The sequence below is a fragment of the Dipodomys merriami genome, unplaced genomic scaffold (genome assembly GCF_024711535.1).
Source record: "Dipodomys merriami isolate MVZ:Mamm:240054 unplaced genomic scaffold, mDipMer1.0.p SCAF_26, whole genome shotgun sequence".
NCBI classification, from domain to species: domain Eukaryota; kingdom Metazoa; phylum Chordata; class Mammalia; order Rodentia; family Heteromyidae; genus Dipodomys; species Dipodomys merriami.
Window position 1 is genome coordinate 15,697,789 of NW_027204048.1, and position 26,121 is coordinate 15,723,909.

The 26,121-nt window shown below is 38.1% G+C and overlaps 1 protein-coding gene and 1 long non-coding RNA gene across 2 annotated transcripts in view; one reads left to right on the forward strand and one right to left on the reverse strand.

Annotated features, from left to right (window-relative positions):
• Window positions 1-1,373, reverse strand: part of Aldh1a1 (aldehyde dehydrogenase 1 family member A1) — a 48,427-nt gene extending 47,054 nt beyond the window's left edge. The window contains exon 1 of the mRNA XM_070035753.1: window positions 1,247-1,373. Coding sequence (XP_069891854.1) covers window positions 1,247-1,309 — 63 coding nt within the window. The 5' untranslated portion in view covers window positions 1,310-1,373. The remainder of the gene's footprint in view (window positions 1-1,246) is intronic.
• LOC138837000 (uncharacterized) overlaps window positions 1-26,121 on the forward strand; it is a 58,563-nt gene that overhangs the window by 13,090 nt on the left and 19,352 nt on the right. The window lies entirely within an intron of this gene.

Below are 26,121 nucleotides of genomic sequence, written 5' to 3' on the forward strand. Positions count from 1 at the left end.
GAATAAGAAAGTGAGGAGACTGGAATCCTGGGATATTTTTGACATTGTCAAAAGAAAATTGTTTGAGACTAGGTCTCTCTGTACTTTTCATGTTCCCATTCACAGTACAATTAATTGGCAAGGAATTTTCTCACTAGTAAAACTTGGAGAAGTAATACCAAAACATGTGTCATGGCTGCATTTCAACTATGATATAAGTACAACTTTATATCTGCTGGCATTGTCCTGAGGAGAAGAGCCAAAGAGCTGAGCATTCACTGTGCTTCAAAATGTGACAGGCATTAGGATTTCAAAACCAACCACAATTACATGTAATGAAATAAATCTCACATACTGGAGACTTATATTTTATCATGAGTTTTAATGGTCTTGGATTTTCACTGGTTAGTTCCAAAAGCAAAATAACTCTCCCTTGAGTTAAACTCCTTCAGTTTATTACTTTACTTTCTGTATGCACACCATAAAGCTAATTTTAAATAGTTTGAATTAGATAGCTTTTTATTTGACTTCCTTGTTTTGGAGTGCCGGGATGCATGAGGAAAGCAGACACATAATTGAAATAAGAGTTACTCGCAACTCCAGCAGACTCTATTTTCTGTTTCTCCCTAGTGCAGAGTCTGAATCTGGCACTGTCTCTTGTTCTTGTTGCTCTAAATATTTATCAGTTAACAATTACACATTCACTCCAATGGCAACAAATTGACTGGAAAACGAAGCATGCTTTCTTTCTGCAAATATGCAAAATAATACAAGTTCATTTGAAGTTTTTTTTGAAAGTCTTCATTCCATTCTCAGCCTTAAGTCCTCTGATTCTGTCATTTTTATTAAGTATATTGAAAAGTATGCTCTGTTTCTGTTTATGGCAACCAATATATCCCACTTGCTTGGCTGTTTTAATAAGTTCTTCTAATGCCTTTCTGCTGACTTATCAGACGTGCAGGCTGCACTAAAGTTAACAGAACTGTTTTGCAAAGTCCGCTGACTTCCAGTGTAAGACCCTTTCACACACAACAGACTTACTATCACTTGGAGAGATCTGAAGAAATGAATGTATGACAAGTTGGCGGGATTTTAAATTCCCAATTTGAATAGGTCACTAGACCTGTAGTTTATAAGCCTTTTTTTTTTTTTCCATTTACAAAGGGCTCTTTACAGAGTTTGGCTAAACTGACCTTTTTTATGCTTTAACAAGAGATGGACTTTTTACAAACCCAAGGCAAAGCAGCCCGTACAAAGTTAGACTAACCTTAGTGTATTCATACTTCACGTTGTCCAGTGGAGCAGGTATGTCTGGTTTTGCTGCGGACATTTCTGCGTCGGCTCCTGGAATACAGGTGACAGGCTCAGCAATTGGTTTCTGATAGAGCACTTGGCTTTATTTGCTCCTTTTTATCTGCACGGGCTAAGGTTTATTTGCATATCGGAAGATGATTGGATGAACAGACTCGGGCAGACCCGAAAAGGACACTACTTAGTTGTAACACCTAGGGCAGAAAGCCTTTGCCTTTAAACTTAAATCCTTAAGAAGCCGAAAGCATTGAAGTTGCATCTGGAGACCACTGCACTATTTACAGATGAATTAATTTACGAAGCCGAAGGCTGTGATCAGGGAGAGGGGCGCAGCTGTTCTGGCCACTAAAGCCAGTTATTATTATGATTTAGTTTTAGCTTTCCATGCTTTTTTTTTTGTTTATTTTTTAATGCTACTTTGTAACGTTCTGTTCTCTGACAGACTTGGAATCAGAAGATTTCAGAATTAGATTGTAAAAGGGCACTGGTGCTCACTAGGAACAGAAATGGAGAGGACCCTAACGTCTCAGCAAAATGGATCTATTTCCCAGAAAGTTAGTGTGAGGGTTGGGAAAGAGAGACCCTCTATCTAGACCTGACCCTCAAAGCGGTTTAAACACAAAATAAAGCAACAGTTCAGTGTCTTCAGTGCTGAGGAAGTTGGCTGGTGTGATTTCAGAAACTCTCAATCGTTTTGATTTTTTGTGCTATAAAAGAAAAGAAACTCAGGGCTGTTAGGAAACTGATTACACAACCGTACACAGCCACCATAAGTAGCGATTAACATGGCGGTGTCATCTGGGAAAATTCCTGTGAAATGTAACTTCTGGTTTGGGGAGGTCATCTGTATTTGCCAATCACAATGGTACAAAGAAGGAATTAGACCAGCGCTCCCCAATCACTTAAATGCCTGAAGATGGGAACTTTCAGAGCCAGTAAGATTTTTAACAGTATTACTCCCTTTTTAAGTACAATGCTTTCTTGTGTTAAAGCGCCAGCAAAAGTTACAAAGGGAACGTGATAAAATTCTTCGAGTGTTCTGCTTAACAATAGCAACTTGAATATGAGACTCAGGTGAAGAAATTCACCGTCAGTTGTGGAGGCCTCAGTTTCTCTTTAGGTCTTCATTGCTACCCTCATTTTATAGATTATTAAAAGAAGCACAGCAGCTGGCTTATGATCACAGATCTAAGACGAACACAGCTCAGACAAAACCTCAAACCTGGGCTCATCTTTTTCTGTGTTCCCTCTGCACCATAAACGGAGCCCCAGACATTTAGATTTAAGGTTTTATTTCTTCTAAGGCCGGGATTAGAAAACTTTCTGGAAAGAACAAGTAACTATTTTCATCTTTTGGGGCCAGGTAAGTTCTGTTGTAATTTCTGCCAGTCTGCTTAAAAGCAACTATAAACAATAGGTAAGTTAATGAATGTGTGAGTTTCTAAATAAAATTCTACTTGCAAAAAAATTAATAATAATTAATAATAATGGTGAGGTCAAATATGACGGCAAGTAACAGCCTGATAGCTTTTAAGGCAAAATCATTTCAATGTCCTCTACCTCATTTAAAGATCCAGATACCAACTTCTGTGCTCTTTCAACACTCCTTTTTGGAAAACGGAGTGGTTTCTTTTTCACAAAGGTGTTTTGAGTTAACTGCACATTTACACAAGAGCTGTTGTGTCACATGCAGACATATGCATGACATAGTATGGCCCTCCAGCCGTCCCTAACATCTGTGTTTTCTTGCTTTCTTCTGCTCCAAGTCTCACAGTGGTTCATAGATTCAAACTACTTATTTGATGTCTCAGCAGTGAAAGCGTGAGGCTTTGTAGCCTTGTTCTTTGAATGAACACATCCTCCTCAATTGTATTTTGTTGGATAATTATGTAAGAACAGCCTCTTTAAACCAAGCATTACTGAGAGTAGACAAAGGCAACAGCTTGGGAGGCAGGTTACCACACCTGTCCACGTAATTTTAACAAATATTTACTAAGTATCCCTTATGCATCATGCATCATTCATTGTTTAAGTTCTAATTCACTTGAAAGGTGGGATTTTGCTTCCCAGACACACCTTGAGTCGAGTCAATATATATGTGCATATATATATATATATATATCACTATATATATTTCTGATATATTGCCTGGTTTTGAGACTGTTTTATGGAATGATATATTCTTGGGAATAGTTACATTGATAGGAGACTTCTTTGGTGAGAATAAGGAGCTACAGATGCACACTTAAGACTCAACTGAATATTTTTAATGACTTTTATGCATTTTACTCAGGCAGCCAATAAGCAGCTGATTCTCTAACTTGGGATGCCTGACAAAGGATATTTGATCATCTTTTTCTTCTTAGGGACAAGCTAATTTGCCTTTCCTCTCCTTCTCTTTCTGTATGTGTGCCTGTATCTGTGTGTATGTGTATGTGTGCGTATGCCTGTGCCTGTGTCTGTGTGTGTGACACACAGAAGGAAAGAGAGAGAAATAAGAAAAATGATAGTTTTTTTCATCTCTTTTATGTGACTTCATCCAGCTCTTGTAATAACCAGAAATGTCCAGCTCATGCCTTTTGCCAGAACGGAAACTATTCTCATTGTACAACACGTTCAAGCCTCAGTCTCTCTGACCAGATAAAAGAAGCTTAACTTTCTACTCACGTGACTAAATTTTTAAAGTCAAATTTCTTTGCAGCACCTGCTTGTATGGTGAAATCAAAGTCACCTCTGCTGTGTCCTGAATATTTGTGTTGCCTCAAAATATGTATTTTAAAATTCGAAACTTCAAATGTAACGGCACCTTCAGCAGACAAGTAAATATGTCATGAAAGTAGAGCCGTTAATGAATAGAATCAGTGCTCAGGGACGCAGAAGGGTCCTGGCAGGGGAAAAAGCAAACCAAAGTTATCACTCTTCACCCCAAAATAGGATATAGCATGGCCAGACTAACCTTCTGGCTTGTAGATATGTGACACATAAAGTTCTGTTGGTCACAAGTCATCCAGTTTCCGGCATTTTTGTTATAGCCTGACATAGACTAAAATGGCTTCCCTCACACTCTCTGATTCTTCTGGACAACTGATTACAGCTGAGTTTCTCATTCAATCACGTGGAACATTCTGTGGTATTCTGAAGCATCCTGGCTCTGTTGCCTGTCCCTGGCTGGATGAGTCTGTCTGCTGTGTCGGCTTCAGCTGTTTCCAGCAGAGAGAATTTCTTAATATTTTGGAGGACTTTTATAATTTTATGAGATGGCCCATCATTCTCATGTCTTTTTGAGTTTTAATATGGACCATGCAGGTTTTATGTTTTAAAAAATTTAACAAAAAGATCCCGTTTGGGGTGAGAAAGCCTGTTTTTGGTTGACTTTAAAAATGGAAGTAAAATCCAAGTATGTGAGTACATTTTCCACTCTCCTCATAGTTCTGTGGGTCCATTTACCATTCTTAGTGAAGTTTCTTGACCTGATTCTCCTAATGGTTACCTGTCATATCCCTGTTCTGTGTGACTAACACTCTCACTTGACCCGGTGGTGGGGGATTCCTGAGGGTTAGTAAGGCCTTGAACACAAACAGAAGATAGAATCACCTATGAGATAATTATTGTATATTTATTATTAATACACCCCCATATATTTATTAATTAACCTCACAAGCTAAAGTCATGTCTTCTGGGAAGATGATCTTATATATACAGCATTCAATATTTTGCCTATGGTTTCTACTTCCTTTCTTTGAAATAGAGAGAGAAATTAAAGACAATGAGGCAATCTGCATTACAGCAGTTAGAAATTTTATTGTGTCTCAGGTTTTTTTGCAATCAGCTTATGCACAGACTACTGAACAATGTGTTCCACTACTTAGCAGGGTGATTGTTTGCAAAGCATTTGGTTTAGTTTTCATAAAAATAACTCTCTTGTCCCTCTAAGTAATCAATGTTAATAATATCAGTGTAACTATGTACTTGGAATAATCAAGTTTTGGAGCATGGAGATTGACTGTTGTTAGGCAGAGAACACTATGTTCTATAACTGAGCTTTGTGTTCTATCACAAATGCTCTGGTGCCATGATTTCTTGTTTTTTATTTTTATTTTTTTTCAATAACAAAAGCTAAGTCGGATGTGAGTGTCTCAATGCTTGCAATCCTAACCAACAGGCTGAGATCTAAGGATTGCGGTTGGAAGCCAGCCCACGCTGGAAAGTCTGTGAGATGCTTAACCACTAGAAAGCTGAAGTGAAGCTGTGGCTCAAAGTGGTAGAATGTTAGTCTTGAGCAGAAAAGCTCAGGGACAGCACCTAGGCCCTGAGTTCAAGCCCATGGCCACCAATAACAACAAGAAAAAAAGTCAAATGCCGTGTATAGAACACTGCAAAAATAATAAGTGTGCAAGTCAACAAAGAGTTAAAAAAAGAACAAAACAAATATGCATTACTTCAAGTAGAGCAATATTGGTATTTTTTGTAACTTGGAGCACACAAAGTGGTGGTTCTTTCCTACTTTTCCCTTCCAATTACCACTAAAACAACTTCTGTTGTATTCATTTTTTTCCCTTTGATAAAATTTCCCCCCTTGATTTTTAGTTTGATAAAAGAAAATGTTCCATTCAGAATGTTTTTAGACAGGAAACTCAAGGATGCAAATTAATCGGACAAGTTAGATAAACCAAGTTTTTCAGAGAATATTTTCAATCGCAGTGAGTCCAGGCAGATGCCTTGTTTCTTTACAAGAAACAAAATTAAAAAAATGCAAAATATGCAGCAAGTAAGCATTTTTTAAAGCAGCAATGGATGTTTCTTTAAAATCTCAACCATAAAGCATGTAAGAAATTGGAGATGGCCCAACAACAAATCCTCAAAGAAACAACTGCCTGGTTAATAAGTGCGCTAAAGACTTACAGAGAGACTTCTCTGAAAAGGAAATAAGAATGGCCAATAGACACATGAAGAAATGCTCAACCTCTCTAGCCATAAAAGAAATGCAAATCAAAACAACATGAGATTCCACCTCACCCCAGTTAAAATGGCTATAATCAAGAACTCTAATAACAGATACTGGAGGGGATGTGGACACAAGGGAACCCTACTGCATTGTTGGTGGGAGTGTAAACTCATTCAACCACTTTGGAAAGTAGTATGGAGGGGCCTCAAAAGACTCCACATAAAGCTCCCCTAAGACCCAGCAATCCCACTTCTGGGCATTTACCCAATTAATCACAAGACTATACTAAAACTACCAGCACAACTATGTTTATCACTGTATTATTCACCATAGATAAGATATGGAACCCACCCAGATGCCCCGCAGTAGATGGATGAAAAAATGTGGTGTGTGTGTGAGTGTGTGTGTGATACACACACACACACACACACACACACACACACACATATATATATATATACATATATATATATATATAATGGAATTCTATGCCTCCATCAGAAAGAATGATTTCGCCCCATTTGTTAGAAAATGGAAAGACTTGGAAAAAAATCATGTTATGTGAAGTGAATCAGGCCCAAAGAAATATAGGTCCCATGGTTTCCCTTATCTGCAATAACTAGTATATGTCTAGGACAAGCAGAAGAGGTCAAAAGCTATGTACATATGACCAGATAAGATGATGTTAAGTGAAATGACTCCCAAGATAGGGACACAAGAGTTTTCATCTTTGTTGTTGTTCTTTTTAACGCACTTATAATGTACTATGTGATTTTCTGTTGTTGTTTCATTGTACATTCCTCCCCCATGGTGCAACCCCTGTTGTCACTGTATTTGATTCCGGTATCCTGCATCTTGTATATACATTTTTCTAAGGGGACAGGAAAGGAAATAACAAAATGCTGAAATAAGGATACAGGATGACCCATTGTAACAATGAGACAGTATGATGAAAACAAACTTTACAACTTTGTGTGTGTGTGGGGGGGTGAGCAGGAGGGGAGGAAGGAGTTGGGGAGGGGGGGAAGGGAAGGGATGGTAGGGGAAAAATAAAGGAGGTGATAACAATGCTCGATAGGAATTGGACTCATTACTTTGCTCATGTAACTGTAACCCCTCTGTACAAGATCTTTCCAATAAAAAATATATATTAAGAAAAAAGAATTTGGAGATTGGCCTTTTCCTAAAATGTTGACAAGACATCTTACCAAAAACACTGCAGGAAAATATTAAAACTGTTTGTCTAGTTATCATACAGAATTTTTAAAGACGGTAAATAGGAATAACATGATAAAGTACCTTTTAATGTTTTAATATTGTGTTTTATGTTAGACTCTTACCTTGTTGACAAGGCTGAACTTGACTTCCTCAAACAAAATAATCTTCCTGTCTCAGCCTGCAAAGTAGAGAAGCTTGGATTACAGCCATAGACTACCATGCCCAGCCACCAGTTTTAATATTCTTTTCAAGACGGTAAACTAATCAGGTGGTTAGTTGAATCCTGACTTAGCAAAAAAGGGAAAATACTTTAGAAGAACCTTTGCACACTTTTGTGATGATTGTGTCAATTAGTTAAAGGCAGATTCTAAACTTGTATACTGTTTACAGGCTATGAAGAAACTGTGTCACTTTCTTGGTATTTAGCCAAAATCTTCAATTTCTCTTTCACCCAAACCTCCTTAATTGAAAAGTTAAGTGTGTTAAGAAAGCACATCTGCTTTGTCTGCATCACATGGGACAAATTAGTTCTCAAAGTGGCCAAACCTGGATATGAAAACCTAAGTCTTGAATGCATTCCCCAGTGGGTAAAATTTGATGACAATCATAGAATAAAGAAGTAAGGTGATTCAAGGCCTGGAGAAAGGTGTCAGGAGTTGAAGTAATCTTGATGTGAGCACACATAACCATAAACTCATGGCTCTTTATCCATGTAAGCCACACACCAGAGGTGTGATCTACAGCAAAGCCATCGGACTACTAATCACATGTAACTCAACTATGTGACCCCATCATATTAGTGATTTTTAAGAAAATTTTTTTTGTCAGTCCTGAGCCTTTAACTCTGGGCCTGGGCGCTGTCCCTCAACCCTTCAGCTCAAGGCTAGTGCTCTACCACTTGAGCCACAGCACCACTTCTAGTTTTCTGGTCATTTATTGAAGATAAGAGTCTCACATACTTTCTTGCCTTTGAACTGGGATCCTCAGATCTAGGCCTCCTGAGTAGCTAGGATTACAGGTGTGTGTCACAGTTGCCCAGCAATATTAGTAATTTTTACAGTCAACCATAAAGTAACTAAAGGAACAAATAGAAGAGTTTAGTCCATTTTGCCATCTGCTTCAAATTAGTGTCACTTCTGACATTCTAAATTCATGTTTGAGAAAAAAATTGTTGTGATGGTAATTCTATTTTTTATAGAATTTACTAGACTGGCTATTACCTCCCCCCATTTTCCAAATCCTGGAAACTGAATGTTACATGGAAAAAGAAAATTTTTATATCAGGAATGTTGAGATAACTTGCATTATGTAGGCCCTGCATATAATTACATCCATATACTCATACACACATGCACACGTATGTATACATATATACATACACACATGTACACATATATACATTATGCACATGTATACACACATATATGCATACATGCATAGGGAGAGAGGAAAGAGAGAGAGAGAGAGAGAGAGAGAGAGAGAGAGAGAGAGAGAGAGAGAGAGAGAGAGAGAGGCACAGAGGAGGTTTGACTACAAAGGCATTGTTAGAAAAAAAAACTCAAAATGGAGTCACCAGAAGCCAAGGAATATGAGCAACATATCCGAAAAAGACCAGGGAAGGATTTCTCTCCCTAAGTCTTAGAAGGGAGTAGGCCCTGTCCATTCTTCATTACCATCCTGTGAAACTGATTTCAGATATGCCACCTCTAATAGTATAAGAGAATAAATATGTGCTATTTTAAACCTCTAAGATCAATTTCTACAGTTGCTCCAGGAAGCTAATACATTAATGTTCCAGCTCAGAGATGTCCTAAAAGATCTCCTATCATTGATCATGTCTCAGTCATTCTAATATCATGCAGGCTTATTATTAATATCTAAATATTTATATTCAAATAAAGGTAGGCCTTCTATATGTACCTTGGAATTAATAAACCTCCTCAGGTGCTTCAAATCTTGAAATTCTTCCAGTTTCAATATCACTCCAAATAAATGTTTATTTATTGCACAAGTAAAATGCAATAATATTTGTCAAAGTTATTTGTGTTTTTAGAAAACAATTTGTATTTGGACAATATCACACTTTGTTTGCATTAGCTTGTTTGCATTTGTCTCCACATGTTGAAGTTCTACATACATACCGAGGGCGATGGCCACATACCAAATATAAACTCCCAGGCAATGGCTTTCCATTTTAGCTGCTTGTTAAATCCCTAAGCTAAATGTTACACCTAGTCCTGCAGCCAGATTTGCAAATATGTGAGCTGTCTTATTTGTTTGATGTGAACTGGGCCATGCTGCACAAATTAGAAACATGTACATGAAAACTGATTTTTTAAATATATATTTTTATTGTAAAGATACTGTACAGAGGGGTTACAGTTACATGAGTAAGGTAATGAGTACACGTCCTATCGAGCATTGTTACCCCCTCCTTTGTTTTTCCCCTACCATCCTTTCCCTCCCCACCTCCCCAACTCCTCCCTCCCCAAAAGTTGCGTGTGTGTGTGTGTGTGTGTGTGTGTGTGTGTGTGTGTGTGTGTGTGTGTGCCAATATGCAGTTTTTAACCCAGCATTTCATGTTCCAGACTTGGCTTTTCTCATTCAAGGCTAGACTCTGTCACTTGTGACATACTTGTGCTTCCTGTGTTTTGCTGGATAATTGGAGATTGAGGACTTTCCTGCTCAGGCCAATTTTGAACCAGGATCCTTAGATCTCAGCCTCCTTAGTAGCTTCCTTCCTTCCTTCCTTCCTTTCTTCCTTCCTTCCTTCCTTCCTTCCTTCCTTCCTTCCTTCCTTCCTTCCTTCCTTTTTCCTTTTTTTTCCTCTTGATTACTTTCTCTCTTTTTTGAGACACTAGGAAAAGGCAGTCAAGTATGGGATGAATTTGGTCAAATGCATTGTATGAATGAACAGAAATACCTCAGTGAAATTCTTTTGTACAATTAACAATGCTAACATTTTCAAAAACAGGAAGAAATGACACTTGGCTAGAGGAGAAAATGACAACTTATCTGTGAGGCTAATAATAGTAACAACAATAATAGGGTTAATAATGGATAGCTAATTAAAAACTATCAAGATGGGCTGTGAAGGTGGTTCAGTGGTAGACTACTTGCCTTGCATTCATGAGGCCCTGGGTTCAATTCCTCAGCACCACATAAGCAGAAAAAGCCAGAAGTGGGGCTAAGGCTCAAGTGGTAGAGTGCTTAGTCTACAGCTGAAGAGTTGAAGGACAGCGCCTAGGCCCAGATTTCAGGCCCCAGGACCAACCGAAAAAAACAAAAGTACCAAGAGTAATAACATTTCAAATGCATTCATTCTGTACAAATAAAAAAATACTTTTATTTATTTATGTTTTGCTTTATTTGTTTCAGTTTGGGTTTAGTTCAAAACAGTCTTGCTATGTAGACTGACTGGCCTGGAACTTAATATGTAGCGCAGGTTGGGCTCAAATTCACCATCCTTCTCACTCTGTCAAGTGCTGGGATTCCAATTGTATTCCTAAATGTTTGCACCCTGTTTCAGAAGGATATTAGTCTGCAGCTTTTTTTCTTTTCTTTCTCTTTCTTTTTCTTCCTTCCTTTCTTCCCTCCCCCTCCTTCCTTCTGTCCCTCCCTTCCCTTCCTTTCATCTGTCCCTCCCTCCCTCTCTTTCCCTTCTTTCCTGCTTCCTTCCTTTTCTTTCTTTCTTTCTTTCTTTCTTTCTTTCTTTCTTTCTTTCTTTCTTTCTTTCTTTCTTTCTTTCTTTCTTTCTCTTTCTTTCTTCTTTCTTCTTTCTTTTCTTTCTTTTTCTTTTGTTCTTCGTTCTTTCGTTCTCTTTCCTTCTCACTTTATTTCTTTTGTTGTTCATTTTTCCATCCTTTCTTCCTTTTTTGTTACGTCTTTGTCAAGCTTAGCTTTTCCTTGTCTTCACCCTCCTCCTTTTTAAGATCAGAATGATCTTAAGAGACTCAGTTCCATAGATTCCATTCTCTTCCCTTTCTGTATGAGTTGTTGTAAACTTGGTTGTTAAAGTCTTATTATATGAATGGTGAACCAATTCAGTAGTGATACTTCCTAGACTCTGTGTTGGAAATGAATGATACAACTTGAGTGGGATTGGGAGAGGAAAACTGGGAGAGAATGAGGGAGAGGGTGAAATTGCTCAAACAGAAATGGACTTATTACCTGACTTACATATCTATAACCTCTCTGTATATCATCTTTACAATAAAATTTAAATTAAAAAAGGCTTACTAGAATTTGTGTGTGGCGTACTTCACAGGCTCAGGTGCTGGTGGCTTAGTATTCAGTGGGCACTTTTGGCAGCCAGTATAAGTGTTAACAAGATGTAGTAGGACATCTAGAAGGTGCACCTTTAAAAAGTGTCAGTGGGACCCTGGTCTCTTTCTTTTTCTGCATGTCTTGTACTTCCTGGCCCCATGAGTAGGCAGCTTCTTCTTCCAACACTCCTCTCCTGATGTGTTACCTTGTCACAGGCTCAAAAGCAATGCGGCCAAACAACCATGGGCATGCACCCTCCCAAACTGTGAGCCCAAATAACCTTTTTCTCCTTTCAAGTAGACAAGCTCAGGTATTTCGCTACAGTAACTGAAGATGAACGAAGCAGAGGCCAGTGGGCACATCAAATTGTTTCTTTCATCTTTGTTGGAAGCAGAAATGTATTCTTTCATCTTCTTGATTCCAACTGGTTCTCCACCAGTTGAGTCACGTCTCCAGCCTTTATTTTCTTTTTAAACTGTTTTTTGTTATCATAATGTTCTTGGTTCAAAGAATGTTCCAGGATCAAAGAAGAAGCCTCCAATCTGGACTATGATCCATTCGGAATGCTTTGGTGCCACAGGTGGTAAGCTGTTCCCCATGACCTTGAAAAGGCCCAACTTTGTCTTTTCCAACCAGAAAACATCCTAGGGGAAAAGTAGCCTAAACACTAGGGTTACTGGTTTGGATTCCTGTGCAACATAAAATCTGGAGGAAGCAACAATGCTTGATAAGAAATGTACTCATGACCTTGCTCATGTAACTGTAACCCCTCTGTACAGTATTTTCACAATAAAAACTTATTTAAAAAAAAGCTTCTCTGTGTAGTTGGCCAATGACACACCTTTATGGATTACTCCCATCTGCTCATCATATACACTGTGTCTCTGGATAGTCTAGCCATTTTTCAGTGGAAATCCAGTTGGAAGTTACTTATTCTGCCATTAGTAGAATCAGAAGTTGAGCAAACATTTGTGTCTTGTCCTGAAATTTTCTTAAATTTAGGGTAATTGATAATAAGTATGTTGTTAGCTTACTTTTTTTTCAGCCATTTTACACATGTTCTCTTCATGGTATTATCATCTTTACTAAGCCATTCTTGAATGTATGTTTTATTTTTGTGCATTTTGGGATTCATTTTGATACGTAAGTTTGTGTCTAGCTACCTTTATTGTTTTTGTGGATTGTTCTGTCTTCATTTCTATACACATTGGACCTTCTCACCCTAAACTATATTTTCTTCAATTTATTTCTTACATCTAGCTGGGTGCTACAGGCTCAGGCCTGTAGTCTTGGCGACTCAGAAACATGAGATCTGAAGATTATGGTTAGAAGCTAACCTGGGATGTGAGAATGTGAGACTCTTACTTCCAATTAGCTACACAAAAAATCAGAAGTAGAGCTCTGGCTCAAGTGGTAGAAAGCTAGCCTTGAGTGAAAAAGCCCAGGGACAGTGCCCAGGCCCTAAGTTTAAGCCCCAGGATGGCAACAATCTCTAAAATATGAGCACTAAGAAAAAAGCCCATTTGTTGCACTAAAACTTCTGAGAGAATGTATTAGGAAATTGGGCAGGACCAAAGTTGGTTTCAATACTCTTCTCCATGAGGAAAGAGGGAATTGTATTGCCATGTGTCTAAATGCTGTCAATTTACCACTTTGTCAAAAGTAAGTGTAAGATATGCAATTATGTGTCTGTATCTCTGTCATTCCAGAAGAAGAAAGAATATATGTTTACCATATCTTCCAGGTGGCAGTTTCTTGGCATTTGAGGGACTACAATTTAAAGTCTAAGCGCTGGAAAACTGGCAATGGACATTAACCTTTTTTAAAAATCACAAGAAGGGAGAGTATTCTCCATCTACATAATGTTGCCTGCCTATCCAGGCATTCAGAAAACATTTTCTCTTGCATTGCTCAGTGGGTACTAGTCATTCATAAATGTGGGATTTCACCTCTCCTCTCCTGGTCAAACAACCTTGATTTGTCTTTTTTTTTCTGGCTATAAAAACCTTCCTCTATCTGGGCTGAAAATTCTCAATGAGAGAAACATCTTGTTTCCCTTCTCATTTTTAGTTTGTATCTTTGTTTTCCAGCCAGCTGAAGATTTCTCTGATTTTTATTGGACCAAATTGTGCATTTGATAGCTACTTATGATATTTATACCTTCCTATGTTAGTTGCATTTTAGATGGCAAATTCTTATGTCATATACCCCCAGTGTAAGGAATGAAGTAGTATTTTTTTCAATCAGAAGAGAAAGCATAGTCATTAATAATAACTTGATTCATAAATAAATAACTTGGTTCATAAAACCGGATTTCTATAGTTTTTTCATTTGTTTGCTTTGCATGTGTTGTGAAGCCTTTTCTTAAAAAGGCTTCAGTTCTTTTCATTTCACTGACACTCTTGGTAGGTTTAATAGTAAAAAATCATATTTTTGTTATTTCTCTAGTGTTATATTTAAAGCTTTAGGTAAAACTGAATTCAAATTAAAATCCACTCATAATCAGACATTTTTGGATGTGTCCAGACATAGTTGCACGTTAATCTACTAGGAGTACATTTGTATATTTTTGTGTCAGTACCAGGACCCAGGAACTGCCCTTTAGCTTTATGCTTGATTGGCACTTTACCACTGGAGCCACAGGTCCATTTCTATCTTTTTGTTCATTAACTGGAGATGAGAATCTCAACAACTCCTATGTTCTGTCTAGCTTAGAGTCCTGATGCTCATATCTCATCTTCCTAAGTGGCTAGGATTACAGGTATGAGCCACCAGTGCTACGTTATGAGGAATACTTTTAAGGGAGTGATCAGACCTTCTTGGGATTGTCATTCTGAAAGTGTAGACACTATCAGCCAAGTACACTTAACCTTCAATAATGTTTTGTTTATCAGAGATGAAGTTGAATCTGATTCCACGAGGCAAACTGCTATTAAGATTTGCTTCTGAGCCAGTATCCTTCTTCCAAACATGGTCTCTGGTCACAATAATGGGACCAGAGTTGAGCAGAATGAAATTAGTTAATAGAAGCTTAATTAATACAGAGCATTTTTGTTCAGTTTATCTGATACCCACATGATAAGAAGAAGTAAAAAAGGAAGATCTCATCTTAAAGATGGGAAAAGAAATAGAAAACACATTCTTATTTTTTTTTAATTTTTAAGGTTTTTATTTTCTTGTAAAGGTGCTGTGCAGAGGAACTACTGTTGTTGATATTTTTGGAAACTTCTGCATCTCCACGATGGCAGGGATGTTGGGGGGGCTCAGCAATGCTCAGCAGAGAGAGTATATAGAGCAAAGAATGCAGCAGCCAGCATGCAGAGAGATAATGGCAGGTTAGTGACCACCAAGAGAGACTGCGGCCTTAGATCTTATACTGTCCTATAGAGGGCAATATCCAGGTGTTGCCAGATGATTTTATGGAAAAGCAAACGCCTGGTAAATTTTTCGCTAAAAGTAATGGATGATGCAGATGACACAGGATTTTCAGGAGATGGAGAGTGTAGGGACCATCAAAAAAAGACCAGTCAAATAAAGGGGGGAAAAAAGCCTAAAGGGAAATAGGTGCACCACACTGCAAATACCACTGAGTTATTTTTAAGTGGTTATTCTTATAAATAATTAAAATAAAGTATAAGTATAATTTTATAAACATAAAATTATTTTATATATTTTATAAACACAAGTAGCAGAACCTTATAATTTTAATTAATTAAGAGAACCATATCTATGCCACCATCACATCTAGAATTACAGAACAGCTTACCATGCCTGATTCATTTGTTAAGATTTCCCTAACCTTTTGCCCAAGTTGGTTCCAAACCACGATCCTTACAATACACACTTCCTGAAGAGCTAAGATTACAAGCATATATCACCACGCTCAGCTAAGACCTAATTTTTACTACAGTCAATCTGGCCTGGGAATTAATAGATGCCCTTGGGAAATATGCATTTCACAGCCCTTAATATGTGTTGCACAACTGTTTCAGTTATAGTTCTTAGATGTTGGGACAACAAAAATAACCATTGCTATGTATTGGATGGCACTCCAAGAATATTCTCCAAAGGAAACTTTTGTATATTTTTCTTATTGTTTCAGAGCATATGCTAAAGGATATGAGAGGATTTCCCTTACATAATTCCTCTGTACACTAACAAAAGTAGCTATTAATTCAAAACATTCTCCAGTGGTCCTGATTAGTTTTTGAAAGGTTTTGGACAATATCCTGAGAATCATGAATTCATTGCCTTCTGAAGTCGAACCACTATAGCTTTACACCGCAAAATGGCAATTTAGCAGTCAGAGTTCAAACATTTTAAAAACAAATGGTGTGTAAACATAGGAAATAGTTTTTTTTTCAGGAGATGGTATCATGGTTCATCCTGTGCCTGATTTCAAACGCTCCTTTGAGCCATAGAGAGATAGCTCTACAATGATATAACTTTCCTCCCAGCAAAGCTATGAAACATTTCTTTTTTGTATATTCCTGTAGGAAGGCCAATTTCTCAAATACATGGGTCATGAACTCCATAAACACATACAATTTCCGAAAATTATCTGTTCGTTTGCGGAAATGGGATTTAAGAGTTCAAAGTCCTGGAAAGACTCTGGAAAGCTCTTTTAGCATTAACTAGATGATTTCCTACGAGAGGCATTTTTTTTATTGTGAAATTAGGTCTGCAATTAAATCTCTCAAAACTGAAAAATACTAAGAATCACTCAGATAAAGCCAAAAATAATTTCCTTGGAACTTAAGCACTGTGTGTATAGATTCCACTATGCCCCATAGAATTGTGTATTATTCATTCTTCATCAATTAACCCAAGTGTACCACTTCAGGTGGGGAACTAAACTGGCATTCAACAATTGTTCAGCTTTCCATGAGACTCCATAGTTGGGCTGTCAGTGCTAAAGCCCATGGTAAAATTAGTTTATACAATCATCCTACACAAAGAGGATGCTGGACTTCTCCCTCCAATGGGTCAAAGAAGAGATTGGTAAAATTTGGATAAATAAAATCCTTATTTCCAAATATAGAACCAAGGTCAAAAACTCCCCAGTGCCTCAGAATTCTTTTTAAGCTTCTGGCTTAGGAAAGGCATCTGGCTTATTAAATCCATGCTAAATCCTACTGTGTGTTGAGCCCATCCCAACAAAATATTCAATACCTGAGGATTCCAGGCCTTCGCTGTAGAGTTCTACATCCCATCATTTTCAGTTATTGGAATATTGTTCATTATTCACACCAGACTTTCAAAGCATTGTGTTGACTGTGCCAGAATGGCAACAATGACACTGAGACTTGTTTGTCATTATGATGAGCACAGTTCCACTCTAAGTGTGGTAAAAAGCTTTATGAACACTAGTAATTAATTTTCACATTGGACAGAGGAGAATATTAATGTTTGGTAAGTCTGATAGTATCCTGGAAGTCCTGCTGTCTTCCCAGGACTTCCAACTATCAACCCAGGCCCCTTTTTCTCCCTACTGCCTTGAACTTGTCAAGCCCTCTAGAGGTGAATCAATTTGACTTTGTAATAAAATTATCCCTCATAACGCAATTTAAATCAGAAAGCTCTGAATGTGTTTTTTTTCTGATTGATTTTCTTCTAAGCCTTAATCATTAATTTACTGTATCGTCTCCCCCAATGGAATCATGTTCTTTTTTAAATTAAGTTTTGTTATTGTCAAGATGATGTACAGACAGAGGGGTTACAGTTACATGAGTAAGGTAATAAGTACATTTCTTATCAAAATTAAGTCTCTGTAGTGTGGACAGATAGAGCTGGCATCCATCCTTCTGTGAGAAAGGAGAAGTTTGTCACTTTCACCAAAACCTGTCACCTTCATCTTCAACAGCATCAGTAATTGAGGATCATACATGGGTGGATGGCTTATCATGTTTCCTCACTATTATAAAAGAATACTAAGTGCAGGCTATATGGAAATGAGTGGGTATGGCTATGTTCCAATAAAACTTTATTGACAAGGCTGCAAATGTGACCTAGTGGTAGAGTGCTTGCCTAGCATGCATAAAGCCCTGGGTTCAATTCTTCAGTACCATATAAACAGAAAAAGCTGGAAGTGGAGCTGTGGCTCAAATGGTAGAGTGCTAGCCTTGAGCAAATGAAGTTCAGGGACAGTGCCCAGGCCCTGAGTTCCAGCCCTAGGACTGGCAAAACAAACAAACAAAAAAAAACACCTTTATTGACAAGAACAGCTTTAGGGATGGATTTAGTTCAGAAGTTGTAGTTTGATGAATCTAGCTTACTTTCATATGCTTATAGTAATACCACAAATAATGATTTTCTCTTTGCTTCTCCCTAGGTGTTCAATTTTGTAGCCATCTAGTACTTGAACTTTATTCGTTGTGACAATCTATTTATTACTACGAGTATTCCTCAGTTGCTCTGTTTTCTTCATTTTGGCTACCAGTTTCTAAGTACATCTGAAAAAAAAATGTTGACGGATACCATTTCACGTTTGTTATTTGGAGTATCACTGGATCACTACTCATTTTTTTTTTTTGTTTATTCCTAGTCAACTCATTTTCCCTCTTTAGAATCTTCTACTCAGTCATTAGATGAAAACTGTGTTCAAAGGAGCTGGGTCAGTTTTCACTTTAGGGCATGGCAATTGTGGATCCCTTTCTCATCCTTGTCAAAAATCTCCTATGGTAGACGTTTGAGTGTCCGCAGCTGAATGGTTAGGAAATAGGACCAATGCACTGCCAAGCTTGTGGTGCCGTCCCATAGCAGACAGTTATGGGTGGTGACCCCTGAAGCTGAGCAGTATGTAAGGCAGCCAGCTGTGCACAGCAGCTATGATCTGAAACCTGTCTCGTGGCTAGGTTCCAATAAAACCTCATTGACAAGAACAGCTTCAGGGCTAGAACCTGGCTCTGGGAGCTCATGGGAAAGGCACGCACAGCCTCTGATATGCTATCCATATTTAGGTTTTTAATTGATCTAGAATTGATTTAGAATTGATTTTGCATTTTTTTGCCATCCAAACAAAAAATATTTATTAAATAAATCTTCCTTTCTTATTTCTGTCATTCTTAATCATGAATTAGAATTTACTACACCAATTAAGGTTTCATATTTCATTTAATTTTGGTGTAAACGTGTGTACTTTTAAACCATGTGACATACACTTTTTTGTGTTGTTTTCTTATTGCTAAAGCTATGACAACTTTCCTTTCTGGGGGCGTGGTACTAGGGTTAGAAATCTGTATTTTACACTTCCTAGGTAGGAATTCTTCCACTTGTGTGCCCTCAGACATTTTCTGCTTTAGTTATGTCTGAATAGAATCTGCATTTTGCTTGGAGCTTGTCTTGGACCAGATCTTCAGACTCCTGCCTCCCGAATGGCTGGGACGTGCACCCTGCTCCTTTGATTGTGATGTCTCGGCGTTTGCATGACTATTTAAACAAACTCTTCATGGGTTTCAGACCTATAAGAATAAGAGTTCACCCCCCCCCCCAACGCCCAGAACTGTTACTTGTGGTAAGCCTGTCTCACTCATTTCTTTCATTCGATCACAATACACAAGCCACCCTTAGTAAACCCCATGCATCTGAGCAGAGACCACAGAGCCCTTTTCCAGCTGCATTCTGGCATGGAAGTGGCATCATCTCTCTGAAGCCACTATCACTTATACCTCTGGGAACAGCGGATAGAATTACTGCCCAGCTTGGAGTTACCCACAAAGGCTACTTCAAAGATGAGGGTTTAAGTTTCTATTCTACTCAAAGAAGTGTTGGCACAGAGGCCTAGCACAACAAGTCACCCTCATCCTGCTGGGACACTGAACTTGGCTGGTACCTCCGATCTGACAATGCTTGGCTTTTACACAGAGGAGCAACCAGTGCAATATGGGCTGCTGACATGAAGCTTGGAATCTGGCTCTGGGAGCCCATGGGCAGGGTACATACACAGCCTCTGCTTCTTCCCATTGATTATCTGCCAGGGAGCTACATAAAGGTTGATTTACTCACACAGCTGCTAAGGCAGCTATGCAACACAGGGAAGCCTCTTCTCTCTGGCCTTGTTTTCACTGCTCCTCTAGGTGATTGGTTTGGCTTAGAACAGCTGTTTCCATTATTTCCTTTTACTCTTTGTATTAAACTTTCTGTCCCTACACACAGAAATGCAGCCCAAATTATATCAGTAAAACAAAATAAAAATGGAGAGAGAATGAGGGAAGAGGTGACACCGTTTAAAAAGAAATATACTCATTACGTGGATTACATAACTGTAACCCCTCTGTCATCACCTTGACAGTAACAATTGAAAAGCAAAACAGAGCTGAAAGAACCAAAGAGTCTTAAGGAATAAGTTGGCTTCAGACACAGCTGATTTCAGGAATCTGAACTATATCATCATCAGGATTTGTTCTCTCTGTAACCTTGCCTGTGCTTTTTTTTTCCCCCCCGTATTGGCTTGAAAATCCTGTCTCTCATTGAATCATGTCAATTTATACTCGTGATTGTGTCTTCCCAGAGTCTAAGATTTTAGAGGGTTGGGAATACGGGATCATTTCTCACTGAGCTCTACTTTTGTTCCCATACCTTTCACTGCTCCTTGCTAAAGCCTGAACTTTTTTTTTTTTTAAACAGGTCAATTGACCCAAATGGACCCATAAAATAAGATGTTCAATATTTGGGCTAAAAGAAGATTGAAAATATAATTTCTTTTCAACCAACAGAATCTAGTTCTTCAAAGAATAATCTATGCTCAAAGAATTTATCTAAAGATGTGGCTCAACAGGGTGTCAGAGACATGTTGGCACAGTAATTTATTTGCGATGCCAAAGACGTTCTGTGGTTTGGGAGCATTTTCAAATAGGGGAATGAAACCTTATATAACAATTTAAGAGATTAGAGACTTGAATAATGAGGTATATTAAAAAGCATTTCCTTCTGCCATTTGAATACCCTGGCTCCCATCCAGAAGTCTGCATTTGTCCTAACTTTTATATGAACTGTTGCATTAAGACGCACATATTTTACATAAATTAACGTATTATAAGTATGTGTAGTAGTGTGACAGTCTAATCTCTTTCCTGATGTCTCTTGCTCATGAATATTCACCAAATGTTTATAATAGAATAAGGACGACCCTTTTGTATGCTAGACTTTTCTACTACTGTTCACACATTTAGCATCATTTTAGTATATGACTTCCTTTCTCTGAGAAACACACACTTTGACTCCCCCTCAAGCACTTACCAAAGTTATCCATTATCTTCAGGAAAGCCAGGGAGCAAGGTCATGGAATTCTAGAAGGCCCAATTCCCACACATCATTGAAGTCCTTGAAGTATTTGACTGTGTATGCTAGGTTTTAGTGTCTCTATCAAGCTTGAATTAAAATTTGGAAGCAAATAGCAACTCCTACCACAAAAATGCTCTTGTGAAGAATACCACCACAGCAACTGACCACAAACAAGATTTCAGGTGTATACACAGGCCCGACACCTAGTTTCAAAAGGTTACCTGCAAGAGCTTTTCCAGTTGTAAAGAATGCAAGATTATAACAATGTCACGGGAACCGATAAAGCTGTTGATTTTTTTGTAGTTATATAACAGCAAGTGTGGAAATGACATTCTTTATCAGTACCAAATAATGCTGAATCATTGTGCAAGAAGTTAAATGTGAAGGACGGGTATGGTAGCTTACATCTGTAATCTTAGGTATCTGTAATGTGGAGAACAGGAGCATAGTTCAAAGCTAGACTAGAAAAAAGCTTTAATGAGACTTCATTTCAACCAGTAGCTGGGTGTGATCACATGTGCTTATCATGGGAAATACAAGTAGAGGATGGTAGTCCTGGCTAGCCTAGGCAAAAAACACAAGATCCTATTTGAATGAGGGGTGAATTGAGTGTTAAGTGTACCTGCCTAGCAAGCATGAGACCTTGAGTGTAAATCACAGTAACAATGAAAGAGAGAGAGAAAGAAAGAAAGAAAGAAAGAAAGAAAGAAAGAAAGAAAGAAAGAAAGAAAGAAAGAAGAGAGAGAGAGAGAGAGAGAGAAAGAAAGAAAGAAAGAAAGAAAGAAAGAAAGAAAGAAAGAAAGAAGGAAAGAAGGAAAGAAGGAAAGAAGGAAAGAAGAGAGGGAGGGGGGAGAGAGGGAAAATTAAATCCTAACTGTTCATTGAAGCTACAGAAAACTGCATTTTCTGAAGTGAACAAGCTCTCTTTCAATAGACCTTGAATAAAATCACATGCCATTGAACTAGTCATCCAGATAGTGGTAGCACTCACAGATGTGAGACCATCTTTTCTAAACTTTATAGTTCAGATGTAGCCTACTCTAGCAGGAAAAAAATAATCTTTTTCTCTCTGTGTGTGTGTGTGTGTGTGTGTGTGTGTGTGTGTGTGTGTGTGTGTGTGTGTGTGTGTGTGTGTATGTTCTAAACTAGTTTTATCACACAAGGAATTAAGGGTGGGAAGCGTGTGGCAGATCATCATCCTGCAAGTTCAAGGAGGAGTAGAGAAATTTTAATTTGTGTTACAATCTATCAGTAAACTACCACATACTAATTACTCAATGAGGAACTTATTTATTAATGTGTTGTCATTGGATATATAGTCTGCTGGTAGTGATAAATGTGCCCAAATTTTGGAAAGCTTTCAGAGAAATTCCTTGTGTGGTATTTAACAGTTTAAATGTTCTATAGCAATGTTATCATTTTCCAATCTTTAGGACAATTAGCAATTAGGTGGTGGTGGTCATGGCTGTAGGAAGAGAGGTAAAACATTTGCAAGTCATCACAGAGACAAAGAACTTTGATGTCCCATGTTCCAGAGGACCCCATTAAACTACAGATGATGGCTTTTCTTCTTTTTTGCTTCACTAGCAAGGTACATTGCCCATTGGCCTCTGCTCCATATCCTGACTTAATTTGAAAGAAGATTCCGATCTACATTTTTTTTGCCTCTTTAATGACTAGATGGCTTGATAGAGTCTCAAGTGTTAGTTCTTTGATCTTCCACTGAAGCCTGCTACTCACAGAGGGAGTTATCATGTATGCTGGGGTTTAGGGGAAAGTGTGCTCAGAATAACTGTACTCCAGTTCTGTTAACTGCTCAGATCTTTATCTTACATCCCTTTGTATTTTGTAAACCTGCTTTAGCTGTTGCCAGCAGGACTGACTGAGAATATAAGTAGATGAAGGGCTATGTGTTCAGGGATAATAGTGTCCTTTTTTTTTTTTTTTTTTTTTGGTTTGTTTTTTTGCTTCTTCAAAATGAACAGCAAGCCTTCTTAACAGTCAGCCTAATATGTTTTGAAGAGACCTGTAAAAAATGATGATAATGAAGGTTCTATGGGAATGCCAACTCTTTCAAACAAAATCCAGAACCTTGAAAGATTTATCTCTAAGCAGAGTCTTTAAAGAAGAATCCACTTTGGACTCCATGATGGATCTGTTCTCTCAAGAGAAAGAACCCAGTGCTGGTGGTAGGGAGAGGTTCTCTTTGTGTTTTCCTGGAACTAGAATCATCTCTCAGTACAACTAAGTCAGGCTAGGGTTTTCTGAGATTATTACCTAGGATGAGGAAAAAACCAATACAGAAAACATCTGCTACATGGATGGAAATATATAAATATGACCATCCCTGTTCTCCACCAGATGTGTAGCGCAACTGCAGGAGCAAGAATTAACAACTTTTTTTTTTTCAAATTTCTGATACACTTAGCCTTACTTTGACCCACTGATTGTTTCATACAACTTGACTTAAAAAATAAGCCAGTGACTAAAATTCCAGAATGATGTGGATAACAAGTACCCATGACTAACATATAAGGAGATCCTTTGTTTTGAAGTTTCTAAACAGCAGCCCCTCAAAACAGGATGAGTTGCAGAATGCCTTTGCCTTCTATACTTCATTGTTTTCTTGGCTAGCCAGTTGCTGAAGTAAAGACCTTATGAGTACATTAAGTACTTCACTTAATATGATTTTTTTCCAAGTCTTTCCATTTCTTAACAAATGGGGCAATGTCATTTTTTTTGATGGAGGCACAGAATTCCATTCTGTGTGTGTGTGTGTGTGTGTGTGTGTGTAAACACCACATTTTTTTGATCCATTCATCTACTGAGGGGCATCTGGGTTGGTTCTATATCTTAGCTACGGTGAATAATACTGTGATAAACATAGTTGTGCTGGTAGCTTTAGTATGGCCTTGTTTGTGAGCATTTGGGTAAATGCCCCAAAAGAATCTTCTTTTTAAAATTTTTATTATAGCCGGGCGCTGGTGGCTCACGCCTGTAATCCTAGCTACTCAGGAGGCTGAGATCTGAGGATCGCGGTTCAAAGCCACCCCGGGCAGGAGAGACCGTGAGACTCCTATCTCCAATAAACCACCAGAAAACCGGAAGTGGCGCTGTAGCTCAAGTGGTAGAGTGCTCGCCTTGAGCTGAAGAGCTGAGGGACAGCGCCCAGGCCCAGAGTTCAAGCCCCACGACCGACAAAAAAAAAAAAAAAAAAAAAAAAAAAAAAAAATTTATTATAAAGGTGATGTGTGGAGGGGTTACAGTTATGTAAGTCAGGTACAGCGATTGTTTGTCATCTGTTCTTTCTGCATCTAATGTGATGATCTTGCTTTCTACCCTTCCTTCAGTTGATGTAATGAATTATGTCAGTTGATTTGCCTATAATGAGACAGCATGGCAAGTGACATTTTTCACTTTATTTCACTTTATTAATAGCTTCCATTTGGAAGATGCTAACATAAAATGCAGATGTTGCAATGGATAGATTCATGACCTGAGCTGAAGTCGGAACTCAGAGTCAGAATCCCAGCTTGGTGCTTCAACGCTCAGCAGTGTTTGGCTACCAAGGGTGAGAAGCATCCAGCCTACCGGATGTGAAATGCCCTTCAAATCATTTAGGGTTCATGACAATCTAGTCACATATGCTTCTTTTATTCTTGCTGGTTGCCCTTTCTCTCTAGGACACATTTGTGTGGCCAGCAAATGATGTTATAAATATGCAGTTGTCCTTAGCACAACGCAGGTTTCTCATTTCTGGAGGTACTTGGACTCAGATCCTCTGTGATTCAGGCTATGAGTCAATGCCTCTGTCTGGAAGATGCTGCCTTTCAAGCCTATAAATACACGATTCCATGTATACTTTATTTCTGAAACTGTTCATTGGATGTGTACTTGCCATAAACACAATAAATGGGTGTAAATTGTATAACTAGGAAGAGAAAATTAAGCATTGTCATGAATGGTCCCATCTTAAAATCTTAAATTATTTTGCCTGCACATATTTGTGGATAAATGAATACGCATGCTCATACCAGTTTGAAAACAATATTGTTAATCATATGCTTGCTATTCTTCTTCTTTTTAAATGCAATGGGGCTAAGTCGATTTCAGGTTTTCCCACAGCAGACTGCTTCTACTTCCAGAGTCAGTTATCTTCTTGATTTTTACATATTACTCATGTGACCAGTAAACCTGAAGATAAATGGTTTTATGTGATTATGTGTCACATAAAGGATACCACACTTTCAAAGAGAAATACATGCATACATGATAACAGGAAACAATTGCTCAGGGGTAAAAGCCTTTCTCCTGGATAACATTGGGAAAAGTCATGTCCAAAAATACTGTGTCATTGTTTAATGACTGTTTGATGCTAAAGTCCAAAGTTTAAAAAGTTATTCTTTAAAAGACTCTGTTCTCTAACCTACTAGAATGCTTTGGTGATAAGAGGTTATTGGTATGACTAACTGACAAACTTTCTTAACCTCAGGGGAAAGCTAAAGCAATATTCAACAATTTGCTGGAAAGATGCTTTGCTTTTTCTGTACTAACACTAGGCTACATATTGCAGAGAATTCTTTTTAATAATACTATATCAGATGTTTATTGATCATTTACAATGCTTGAAGTACTGTGCTTTAGTATTATTTATAAGGACAAGAAGGTTCTGGAATAAACCATCAAATACCCAACCAGTCTTAGTGGGTCTAATATTTTCTCCTAAAAATCAGACAAATGCCATAGGACAAATCTAGTTGTTGCCTCACTGCTAAAAGTCTGCTCTATGGCTCCACTTTCTCTCTGGATGATACAATTCAACCTGTGTTAAAGTTGCTGCGTGCTTTAAGCCTGACTTATCTTCTCGCTGGGTATCTCTACTTCTTTGCCTGTAAAGGTAGAGTTTTCTTATGCTACTTTATTTTGCTGAACAGAACACTTATGTGAGTTAGAACATGGAATTCTATGTATTTGCAAAGTTCCTCACGTCTTCCATTTTCTCTCTATCTTCCTTGTTTTGAACTAATCTTCGCTTTCTTTCTTCACTTGATATAACTACTTCACGTGAGCCTGGATATGATTGTATTCTAGGAAACCCTCCCAAATAAATCCAGGGTTAA